At 48.2% G+C, this 12,871-nt stretch overlaps 1 protein-coding gene across 1 annotated transcript; it reads left to right on the forward strand.

The window, feature by feature from the left end:
- The first annotated feature begins 2,642 nt into the window (after nt 1–2,642).
- LOC141608337 (F-box protein CPR1-like) lies at nt 2,643–3,788 on the forward strand. Its single transcript, XM_074427699.1, has one exon. The coding sequence runs from the start codon at nt 2,643–2,645 to the stop codon at nt 3,786–3,788; it is 1,146 nt and encodes a 381-aa protein (XP_074283800.1).
- Nucleotides 3,789–12,871: the final 9,083 nt, after the last annotated feature.

The raw sequence follows: 12,871 nt of genomic DNA on the forward strand, positions 1-12,871 counted from the left end.
TAATTAATTTGTATAACTTTCTTTAATTACATTTGTTGTGCGGAAGCGTGAATACCTTATGTTGGGCCTCTCCCGCATTTGTGTCCACAAACCATAATAGTACGATATTGGGCTCCTTCCCAAAAGGCCTCGTACCATTATATTTTGTAGATACTTATAAAGATGAGTTTCCATCTTTATTCTACCGATGTGGGACAAGAGTTTGCACCCTAACAATCCTCCCCTCAAACCAAGGACCATCATCTTGACTCAGACCTTGACCTCTATGGATGGAGGACTCCCACAGTCTACAGCCCCAACTCTAGAGACCACTCAAAACATCACAAGTCTTGATAACCTTCCCTTAGCCGAAACACCATGCTACCACGAGCCATGTCTTGCACCACATGTCACCGCCTGGTCAAGTGAGTGCCCCCACATGCTCCTGAGCCTGCATGTCCATGTGCCCTTCTTGGGAATTTGCTACACATGCATATCGAACATCCTTTCCAACCAATATACTCTGGACCGATCCGTCACTTCAGAAGTCCTAGAACACAAACGGTCTCTGGCATCCAACCTGGAAAAGACCCACTAGACCTGTGGCACCCAATCTGATAAGGGTCCACCTAATCAACTGTTATAGTACACAAATGGTCTCTATCCCACAAGACCTATGACGCCTTTCATCCATTTAACCCTGGACCGGGCCTGCTCAAGGACTCACTCCGAGTTAGGAGTTACATGCCTTACAGTGTACAACTTCAAGTCTTGGGTCTGCTGATACATCCTCGTGTCTAACCCAAGCCGAGCCATGGGCTCTGATACCACTTGTTGTGCGAAAGCGTGAATACCTTGTGTTGGGCCTCTGCTGCATTTGTGTCCACAACCCATAATAGTACAATATTGTCCGCTTTGGGCCAAGCCCTCACGGATTTACTCTTGGGCTCCTTCCCAAAAGGCCTCGTACTATTATATTTTGTAGACACTGATAAAGATGAGCTTCCATCTTTATTCTACCGATGTGAAACAAGGGTTTGCACCCTAACAACATTCAAGTCCCTTGATTTCTGGATTTAATATATAGTATTGATGGTTGATTTTAAATTATGAATTATTATAAGTTTTCCGCCTTTAGTAAAGGTAAAGATATAATATTATTTTCTATAAACAAGTTTGCAAAAATACTCTCATTCAATCATATTCGAAAAACTACTCTTTTCTAACCTCTTAAAGCTACTCATTAGTAATGTCTATGATGAACAAAGTATATTAGTTTATATAAACCAAATTTTTGACTAGCATACTTTCATTTAAATTATCGATCTTATTCGGATTAAAGTATTTTAATTTTCTCTTTTCTACATCTTAATATTGTACATTAACAATGTTGATTTTAACGTTAGATTTGAAGTGTAATGAAATACGTTGGATATAAGTTAGTGAAATACAAAATATTTAAATATTTGCTTCTATATAAAACACAATCTAGAAAATCGTGCAACACACGGATCTACATTAGGTGTGACTAGAGCTGACAAGTCTGACCCGACCCGAGTGACTTGACCCGAACCCTAGCAAACCCGACCCAACAGGACTCGGAAATATTGCGACCCAAAACCGACCCGACGCGATTCGATGACGACCCGTAACCCGACACAACCCGATTATCAGCGACTCGAACCCGACCCAGACCCGACCCGATTCGATATTGACCCGACCCGGTGCTAATCTGATTAATTTGATGACCCGACAATTATTAAGCTTAATTTTGATCAAAATGAAAGTGATTTTGTGTTTAAATTGATATGTTTGACTTAGTAATAAAGTAATTAAAATAAATAATAGGTTAAAAACTAAATTTAATGGTAAAAATTTGTAGTAATCTGATTAAGTTACCGGACCCGATAATGACCCGACCCGACCCGATACATCATTTGACCCGAAATGACTCGACCTGAACCCAATCCAACCTGACCCGAAAGAATATACGTGACCCAACCCAACGTGACCCGACCCAAACCCAACCCGACTGGCCCAATTGCCACCTTGTGACTAACGAGGGAAAAATAATCCCAATTTTTTCAACTCCGGAGGAGCAAACCCTAGTGCCAACTCAATCACACTACCTTCTTTCTGAGTCCATTTTTGAAATAATGGTCAAAAATAAAATATTTGTCGTTTTGGGTCGGTTTTGAAAATATTTGTCAAAATGGTGTCCACGTAGGCTCGGGATTTTTAGACCTGAAACACGCCACTACTAATGGCGTGGTTTGTGAAACACGCCATTAGCAGTGACGTGTCTTTACAACAATTTTTTTCCTCAACTGACTGAACTTTAAAAAAAAAAAAAATTTACATAAGACACGCCATAGGGGGTGGCGTGTTTCCCCTCCGAAACCCGCCATTCCCAATGACGTGTTTGTTTTAGTCCATTTTTTAATGAAGTTTCTTTCCCTACTCATTATAAACACGCCATTGGTAGTGGCGTGTTTTAGGTCCAGAAATCCCGAGTCTACGTGGACACCATTTTGACAAATATTTTCAAAACCGACCTAAAACGACAAATGTTTTATTTTTAACCATTATTTCAAAAATGGATTCCTCCTTTCTCCACTTCACCGTCTCTTAATTTCTCAATTTACAGTTGAAAATCGTAGAAAATGGGCGACAAAGACTCAAATTCTGAGAAGAAACAAGTCATTGAGCAACAAAGCTACCTCTTTGATGATCTCATAATTCAAGAAATACTTACAAGATTACCCATTAAATCAATTCTTCGATTTAAGTCGGTTTCGAAACAATGGTATTCTACTCTTTCTTCTTCCGATTTCGCTAATGCCCACCTTTTGAAATCCCCGTTGGCTTACCCTTCCGCTCCTGTTGACACCTTGTTTATCAAATCTGGTAAGAATTACTACCTTTTCTCTTACAATGATGATCAAATTTCTGGTAATTTTGAAGATAATTTGGTTAAGCTAGACGTAGACCGTGGCTTCGAGAAATTTGATGTTGAACTTACTGGATCCTGCAATGGGTTGGTTTGCTTAACCCCATCTTCCGGTAAATACTTCTTTCTATGGAACCCAGCCACTCGTAAAATGCACAAATATGAACCCGATGTCTATGTTAAGCGTATTGATGCTGAAACTACTATCCGTCACGTAATTTGTGGATTTTGGTATGCATCCTCTGTTGATGACTACAAATTTGTTCGACTTTTGAAACGGAGTTTTGGAACTGATGATACTAATTGTATTGATCATATCTTCTCTTTGAGGGAAAATAAGTGGACAAGATTTGATTTTGATTGTGGTAATGATTTCCTTGTTACACAAAACGCAATGCTTACGAATGAAAGGTTATATTGGCCTGCTTTTATTCCCCCAACTGATTCTATAATTCTTAGTTTCGATTTGGTGGTTGAGAGGTTTGACGTAGTTAAGTTGGAGCGCAGGGATAATTTGGGAGTTATGGGAGGATGTTTGAGCAAGTGCGACTCTGATAGCCCAAGTAAAGATGACAAGTTAATGCACATATATGAATCTCCTTGGGTGATTATAAAATCGATTGGTTTTCCAAAGGGGTTGAGATTAGGCATGGCCTCTCAAATGATTGGGTTTACGAGGGCTGGCAAGTTTTTTGTGACAGGGGATTTTGAGACTAGAATGCTCGGGGTAGTTCACACAGGTACTAAACCTATGCTATACACAACACTTTTAAGGTTCAATGAGATGATTGAGATTGCGAGATATGTTCCAAGCCTAGTTTCACCGTTTCCAATTGAGGAGGAGCTCTCGACGGCATAGCTGCAGCACATTGTTCATTGGCCTCTCTGAAAGATTTTGTATGTTGTTCTGAAAAACTAAATTGCGTGTAGTATTTTAATTGTCTGTGTTGTACTTATTAGAGTAGCTCTTAACATTGGATTCCATCTTCTATTGTTATTAGAGTAGCTCTTAACATTGGATCAACAAAATATGCTTATTATTGTCAGATGGTTTTGCACATGAATCATGAACGTCTGTTTGTTTGGAATGTTTTGCTCTAGTTTATGTCTTTGTGTGTTCCCATGGACCATCTTCTACTGTTTAGCCTCTATTCCCATATGGAGCAGTCTTGATTGGCATGTACTTCTTAAAACTGATTGATTGTATGTCTAATCTCTTCGAGTTTTGGGAGTGACTTGTATGCTTTAATGCTCTACTGATTGATTGACTGTTTGCGGTTTAATCTAATCTCTTCGAGTTTTGGGAGTGACTTGTATGATGCTGTACTTATAACACCGGATGTAAATGAGGATATTTTACCTGTGGTCTCTTACTCTCTGATATTACATTAAGTCGCCTAGTTGAGAGCCCTGCCTTGTCAATCGTAACCAAATTTCAGAACTAAATTTTAAGTTTGGTTGAAAAAATTGTCTCAAACTAAGCAGAACTTAATTGAGTTTAGATTACGTTTATGCGTCCAGCATATTTTCGTATGAGAATTGCTCCGGCTATAGAAATTGCACCAGCTTCTTCCGTTATGCCTGCACCAAGTGGACTGGGATGACACTTTTATGCGTGAGCAGTGAATGCTTTCAAAGTTAGGTACGCACTAGATGGCCTATACATTGCAGATTGGGTTTCTCTTGTATGACTGCAAGTCATCAAGTCAAATGCATCAACGATGATGACAGGCTCTATGGTGAAAATTTGGGCCTTCAATGTTCAGATTTTGAGGTGAGCAATGACCCTTTTATCTTTGGTAAATAAATTCCATCCAATGAACTTTGTTTGAAATGTTATGTGACCTTTATTGATCAATGATATGAGTTGGTTTTTGTGCTCAAGTTCGTCAATGGTCTTAGATGTGTTAGTTTTGAGTTGGAAAATAGTTGGAGTACATCGTCAACATTCAATTCTGTTGTGATTATGCAATATTGGAGCTGATACTAAGAGTCTAACACCATCAGATTGTGTAGCTCATGAATCATGATGTCCTTTGAGATTGTTCCGGGTGTAATTCCAGAGCAAGTATAGTTACCACCCGTGGCTTGTTGAATGATGTCTTGAGTTGGGTTCTCCCTTGGTCTTAATCGTTCCTCTCGGCCTCTCCTGCAACAATGAACGAACTGAGGGCTTGGCTTGGTGCCAAGCGTACTCACTCCGACGCCCAAGTCAGCAAACTCAGATGTATAAGTTGTATGCTAATTGGCTAGGAATATATTGTAGAGAGATAAGGAAGATTATACCAGATGAATAGTGTATTTAGGTCAAGTTGTGTATTTCTGGATTGGATCCCTTCCTCAATGAAGGTTGAGGAGTATTTATAGACTTCACCTTTTGTCACGTAGTGGCCAAGTGGCCAAGTGGCTAGCAGGTGGAAAGACTAATCTACCCCTCGGCCGAGGGACCTATGGCAGGCCGGCGGGCCCTGTTGACTCACCGCCGAGGGGTCTTGGATATGAGTACGCGGATATGTGTCCCGGCTGGCAGGTTGTCACGCCGGGACCCAGGTTGACAGGCCGATGGGCGGCATCGGCTAGGTTGTCTAAGTCGTTGACTTGCTGTGGACATCTTAGTATGTTTGACTTGGTCAGCGGTGCAGAATATGCCCCATCAATTTGCCCCCAGCGTAGTCTATGCCGTGGTATGGGCTTCGATGTACGTCTGAGCGTATATTCTGCGCAAGTAGTTTGTAGAAAATTTTCCTGCATCGGCTTCTTCTGGCGGCTTCTTCTCGCTCTCTGCCTAGTCTTTCTTAGGCCGTACCATATTCCCCCTCCACATGGATGTGTATTGGGCATCCGATGTGGAAAAGAAAGGGACGCTGGCGAGACCGGGTTGAGGCTGCGGTTATTTTTGATTGCCCCCGGCCGGCGGTGTCTAGCTTGGTTGATCATGTGGCCGGCGGAGAATAGGTGCATGGGAATTTGTTTGAGGAAGTTGAATAGGCGGAGAGATTTGAATAGGCGTGTTGAAGACGTTTGGTCACTGTTGCATTGATTGACACAACTGTTGCAACGATTGACATTCCGTGGTTGCATGTCCGACACGTGTCTGCATGCTGATTGGTTGACGCTTCATGGGCTGTTCTCTGATTGGTCCTGCTTCATGGGCTTTTCCCTATAAATAGGGCAATTGCTCCGAAAAATTGGCCACCAATTTCATTCTCCAAAATTTCCTTCTCTCTAAACTTCCAAGGGTTTCTTTTTCTAATTTCCAGAGTTGTTACTCCGGCGAGCGTTTTCTTCAAGGTAAACAAACAAACTTTCCAATTTTTAATTTTGTAATTTCATTGTAAACATGTCTTCTGCCGACGCCGGGCCTAGTAAGCCGGGCCGTAGGTCCCCTTCTCCCGAGGTCGATCCTCGAATTCTGGAGGAATGGGAGGATGATTCTGATGTCGATGATGATGCAGAAGATTTTGGTGACGATGCTGAGGAGGCTCGTCCTAATAACGTGAGGAAGTACGTTATGGATCACGGCCTCGCTTGTAAAGTCCGTCTTGACTGTACTTGGACCCATAAGTTGGCCCGCTGTTCCGGTGAGATATTTTTCGAGAAACATTTCTTCTTCGGTGAGGGCTACGAAATCGTTATCCCGAGGAGGGTCGGGCTGTCTGTTGCCCTCCACCGGGCCACACCGGCGTATATATGCGACATTTGGAGTTTGGGCTCCGGTTTCCGCTGAATGGGTATGTTGTGGCCATCCTTAAGGCCATGAACGTTGCCGTTGCCCAATTGCACCCGTTGGCCATGAGGACCATAATCGGGTTTGTCTGGCTTTGTCTCTTCAAGGGGGAGGCCCCAACGGTGAACTTATTTCGCCGACTTCACTACCTCCAGCCGTCATCCTCTGGCCGCGCCGGGTGGTTCAGCGTGCACACGGAGAAGGGTTATGTCACTGCTGACAAACTTTCCTCTTGCAAGGGCTGGCAGGGTCGGTGGGTGTACGTTAAGGTGCCGAACGACTATCCGCTTCCCTGCTCCTTTCAAAGATCAAGTTAACTGCGGTGTGAGACTAAGGCGGAGCATGACAGATGGGTCTCCGGAAGAAACTCAAAATGGATGCTGGCAGGGTTCTTCTCTCGGAGGACGAGAGGTTGGCAATGCGGCTTTTTGAGGTAGACAAGGGTGGGCTGCCGAAAAGATGGATTCCTCCAACGCAGATCATTCTTCAGGATGAGCCGCTTTGCCATGTCGGCCTCATACCGGCCCTAGCGCAGGGTGAGTGGGGTCGGTGTGAGGCCCATCACCGTTCTCGTTGTGTCTTTGAACTGTGATTTATTTCTTCTACTTAACTCTTGCTTCGTTTCCTTCGCAGGCCATTTTGGACCGGACTGTCGAGGATATCCTCCGGAGAATGGGATCCGAACAAAGATAAAACCGTTGCTAACTTACATCCCAAAGCTCTCCCCAATGACCGCAGGAGGTCGCCGACGATCTCATAGAGCGGGGTGAAAAGCTTGAGTGCGGTGGAGACCCGAGCGAAGGTTGTTAGTAACGTGCCGCGCCACACGCGCAAAACGAAGTCCTCGGCGGTGGTGGCGTCGACACCGGCTCCGCCTTCCATCCCCCCTGTTCAGAAGGAGACGGTGGAGGTCATTTGTATCTCCAACGGGGATGACTCCGACGAGGAGGAGGGCTCGCCCCTTGTCCGTAAAAGAAAACAGACGGCCTATACCGCGACCGTTGATTCTGCTGGCCGACGGAGACGCGTTTCGGCCAAGAAGGCCAAGCACGGTATTGTTCTTTCGTGGCTTCGATTTAGCCGGTTCCTTAGGCGCTGCCGTGAGCTCTTCGGCATGTCTGCGTATGTCGATACTTATGCTTGCTTTTAATTTTGTAGATCGGCCCCGGTCGGCCGCCGCTCTGTTGGGCGACAAGTGGAGGGAGCTCGTGCGAGCCGGTGATCAACACGTCACCGTGAACTCTTCATCCCGAAGGTTTCCCTCCCCAGGCAAAGCCGGTGATAAAAATGTCGCCACTGTCCCTTCATCCCGGAAGGTTTCCTTCTCCCGCTCATAGATGAAGGCACGGAGTGATCAAGGAGCCGGCGAGGTGGAACAGTCTTACCGGTGCTCGTATCGTAGAGCAGGAGAAGGTCGTGGCTCAATCCACCTTGGAGCTAAACGCCACTAAGAAGGTGGCCGCGAAGGCCAAGCAGGATCTTCTCAATGAGCGAGGCTTAGGGGAGAGGCCGAGAGGGCGCTCTTGGGCGAAAGAAAACTCGGGCGGGACGTTGAGAAAGAGGTCCTTCTTTGAGAGAGCCAAGGCCGAGGCTGCGGCAGTGAATCTGCTAAGTCGCTGGAGAAGTGTACACTTGTTCGAGGCACGCCGACCTCTACCTCAAGCGGAGGAATGAATCCGGGGACTGTTTAAGGCCCAGGCGGAGGTGGTTCGGATCAGAGATGCCGTCATTAGGCAAAAGGATAAGGACATTGAGATGCTCCAAACCGTCATGCTCCCTAACATGTGTCTTTGAATTCCGGGATTTAGCCGAAGGAGCTGCTAGGGAAGTGATTGAGGAGCTCTTCCCTCTTGATGGTTCCTTTCCGTGGGACGATATGACAAGTCGCTTGATGACAAGCTCGAAGCCAAGGAGAAAGCCGTGGCGAGAAGGCTAAAGAGGCGGTGAGGGCGAAGGCGAGAAAGGAGGCGGCCGAGAAAGGCGCTCTGGCCGAGAAGGCTAAGGAGGCCCAAGAGGAAGCCAAGCGGGCAAAGGCGGTGAGGCCGCCGAGGCTAAAGCCGAGGTCGCCAAGCCGAGGCCGCTAAGGAGCCGCCGGGGTACCCATCGAGGAAAGTGCCACTGCCGCTGCTGATGGCGAGCAACAACGGACATAGGGGGATAGCATTTGTAACTTTTTGTCTTTTGGCTTATCCTTGTAATTTCTTGTGATTCGTTGAATATATTTAATAAGAGTTCGTTTTTACTTCACTTCTTTTCCTTGTGCTGGTATTCGAGCTTCGACTGTCCTTTTAGCGTCTCCGTCTTTGTCCGGGTTGTCTCTTTCCGTTATTAATTGAGTATCTCTTATGTTCCCACCTCGGCTTGGCCGAGGCAGCCTAGAGTGCGTGTCTCAATTGTGTTAACGCTTCCAAGGCATCTTGATCGTTTCGCCGAGTATCAACCGCTGGTTATAACCGCGCAGTGTGCGCTTCCTTAGGGTGCATGCCGCTCTTGTCGGTATGACAGTGTGAGCCGTCGTCTGCCGTGGCGTCTACTACTTGGAGTGACTGCGACGGCGTCACATCTCTTGGGGTGACTGCCGTGGCGTCTACTACTTGGAGTGACTGCGACGGTGCCTGTTTCTTGAAGGAGACTCCCGTGGCGTCTACTACTTGGAGTGACTGCGACGGCGTCACACCTCTTGGGGTGACTGCCGTGGCGTCTACTACTTGGAGTGACTGCGACGGTGCCTGTTTCTTGAAGGAGACTCCCGTGGCGTCTACTACTTGGAGTGACTGCGACGGCGTCACACCTCTTGGGGTGACTGCCGTGGCGTCTACTACTTGGAGTGACTGCGACGGTGCCTGTTTCTTGAAGGAGACTCCCGTGGCGTCTACTACTTGGAGTGTCTGCGACGGCGTCACACCTCTTGGGGTGACTGCCGTGGCGTCTACTACTTGGAGTGACTGCGACGGTGCCTGTTTCTTGAAGGAGACTCCCGTGGCGTCTACTACTTGGAGTGACTGCGACGGCGTCACACCTCTTGGGGTGACTGCCGTGGCGTCTACTACTTGGAGTGACTGCGACGGTGCAAGTTTCTTGAAGGAGACTCCCGTGGCGTCTACTACTTGGAGTGACTGCGACGGCGTCACACCTCTTGGGGTGACTGCCGTGGCGTCTACTACTTGGAGTGACTGCGACGGTGCCTGTTTCTTGAAGGAGACTGCCGCTCTTGTCGGTATGACAGTGTGAGCCGGCGTCTGCTCCTTCCTAGTGACTATGGGAAGAGCGTACATTCTGATGGAAGACTTGGATGATTTTTCATTTAGGTAAAAACATGCGTCGGGGTGCCCACAGCTGTTTTGGACACCTCCGACGTTACATGGAGTATTCCCGAGATTTTCCGGCGTCCTAATGGCCCGTTGAAGGCGTACCTCCCCAGTTAGACGCTAGTTACATCCATGAGGTCGCTCTCCTGTTGTAAGGATAGACCTTTCCCTTTCTCCGATTTCTTTGCCACCTTAAGGGATTGCATGTTGCATCCTCTGGCAGCTATCTGGGCGTTCACCACCTCGTCATTCTCGTCTTTGGAGACGAGCTTATGCGCTTCCCCCCGGTCCGAGACGTACATCAATGTTAGGGCCCGGATGGACATCACTGCGTCAACCTCGCTCAGAGTGACGCGGCCTATGAGAACGTTGTAGGCGGATGAGCCGTCGATGACCACGAACTCAGCTAGGACATTCTTGGCCGCATTCCTTTCGCCGAACGTTACCGGGAGTCTGATTGATCCCAGTGGTACCAGTCCGGCCCCAGAGAAACTGTATAGCGGGTTGGTGCAGGGGCTTAAGTCCTTGACCTTCAGGCCGAGGCTGAGGAAGCACTCCCTGAACATGACATTCGTGTATGCGCCTGTGTCAATCAGGCACCTTTTGACCAGGTGGTTGGATATGTCCAAATTGACTACAAGTGGGTCGCTGTGAGGAGCGATGACTCCTTCGTAGTCCTTTCTTCCGATAGTTATGTCGGGGATGTTGGAAGAGGGGGTGGCTGTGTTGGGCACAAAGTTGATGGCCTGATAGAGCTCGTTCAGGTGTCGTTTGTACCCATGAGCGGACCCTCCGTTCTCGTGGCCCCCGATGACAACGTGGATCACTCCTATCCGTTCGAAGACGGATTTCTTCTCTGAACTGCCGGCGTCGGTCTTTTGGCTTTTGGCAACGTACTTGCCGAGGCTCCCCTTCCGGATCAGCTCTTCAATGGCATTCTTCAGATGCCGGCAGTCATTGACTAGATGGCCGGTGTGGCCGTGGTACTCACAGTACTGGCTCGTGTCACCGTCACTTTTTGGTTTTGGGGGTCTCTCCCACTTCTGGCCCTCGCTTTTGCTCAGGGCGAAGACTTCGGCGGCTGATACGACGAGAGGGGTTTTATCGTTATACCGCCTCCGGTGGTACGTTCCCGAACTCCACCGGCGCCCGCCGAGTCCTTTTTCTGGCAGATTTGTCGTCGCCGTGACCTATTATTGTCACGGCGTCTTTCTTCGGACCGTGACCCGTTGTTGTCACGGCGTCTTTCCTGCGGGTTGTCCTCCTGGCGGCTCTTCTTTTCTGAGTGCTCGGCCTCGCTCGGGCCTAGCCACGTCTTGTGATAGTCTTCTACCTTGATGGCTTGGTCGGCCTTCTTCTGGCGGCATCAAGCCCAGGCCTCCGCACTTGATGAGCTCATTTTTCAAATCTCCCCTTGGGAGGCCTTTCATCGGCGCGAAGGCCGCCGATTCGGATTAATCTCCCGAATCTGTTGGACCTTTCCGTCGAACCTCTTCATGTAGCTTCGTAGAGACTCGCCCCCTTCTTGTTTGATAGTTAGGAGGTCCGATGTCTCCACGGCCCTTCTCTTGTTGCAAGAGTACTGGGCTAGAAAGGCGTCCCTTAGGTCGGCGTAGTAGTACACCGAGCCGTCGGGGAGCCCCTTGTACCAACTTTGAGCCATCCCATGCAATGTCGTTGGGAAAACTCGGCACCATACTTCATCGGGCTGCTCCCATACTGACATGTGAGACTCGAAAGCCTCGGCGTGGTCGGCCGGATCACCCTCCCCTTTGTGTGATATGGGGGCAACTTGAGCTTAGTTGGCACTGGACTTCTAGGACGTAGGCGCCGAGGGGTCGTCGATCACATGCCGGACGACACGTGGCGATCGGCTCCTCGCATTCCTAGCCCGACTCCTCTCCTCGTGGCGGGAGGGACTCCTTCCCTGACTCTGGCGAGTCGGGCTTCTTCTTCTCCGACTCTGATGGGTCGGACTTCTTTCATTCCTCCGGAGTGGGCCTCGTGGCTGCTGCGGTGACGCTGTCCCCCCGCGAGTGCGGTCGGGACTTATGTCCATCACTAGCATTCTGGGCTCCTCCGGTGTTTCAACAGGGCCAACCTCTTCCAGTGCTCCGTTCAAGTCTCTTGGAGTCACGTTCTGGGCCCTGGTCTCCTGGACGGGTCCCGCCGCTCTTGTCGGTGTGACAGTGTGAGCCGACGTCCTACCGATGAGGTCCAGGATTTGCTTTAGCAATGCCACGTCGACCACATGTCCCATGAGGGTGACTTGGTTGGCGGGCAGCGTCGCATCTGGTGTTATTGGCATCCCGAACTCCGGTTGGATTACTCCGCCGGCGGAGGGCTGTATGACTCCAGAATTGTTGAAGGTGTCATCTGGGTGGAGGGGCTCGTCGGTTACGAACACCTCTTGTTCTTTTGACATCTTCTTAGCTTTTTGGGTGGGTTTTTGTTGTTTTTTTGTTTGGGAATGAATGTGACTAGCTTCTAGTGTCTTTCCCCACAGACGGCGCCAATTGTTCCGGGTGTAATTCCAGAGCAAGTATAGTTACCACCCGTGGCTTGTTGAATGATGTCTTGAGTTGGGTTCTCCCTTGGTCTTAATCGTTCCTCTCGGCCTCTCCTGCAACAATGAACGAACTGAGGGCTTGGCTTGGTGCCAAGCGTACTCACTCCGACGCCCAAGTCAGCAAACTCAGATGTATAAGTTGTATGCTAATTGGCTAGGAATATATTGTAGAGAGATAAGGAAGATTATACCAGATGAATAGTGTATTTAGGTCAAGTTGTGTATTTCTGGATTGGATCCCTTCCTCAATGAAGGTTGAGGAGTATTTATAGACTTCACCTTTTGTCACGTAGTGGCCAAGTGGCCAAGTGGCTAGCGGTGGAAAGATCGATCTACCC

Source organism: Silene latifolia, chromosome 10 (assembly GCF_048544455.1).
Source record: "Silene latifolia isolate original U9 population chromosome 10, ASM4854445v1, whole genome shotgun sequence".
NCBI lineage: Eukaryota > Viridiplantae > Streptophyta > Magnoliopsida > Caryophyllales > Caryophyllaceae > Silene > Silene latifolia.

Excerpts from the sequence above, each read along its gene's own strand:
- LOC141608337 (XM_074427699.1), top strand. The coding sequence starts at position 2,643 with ATGGGCGACAAAGACTCAAATTCTGAGAAGAAACAAGTCATTGAGCAA.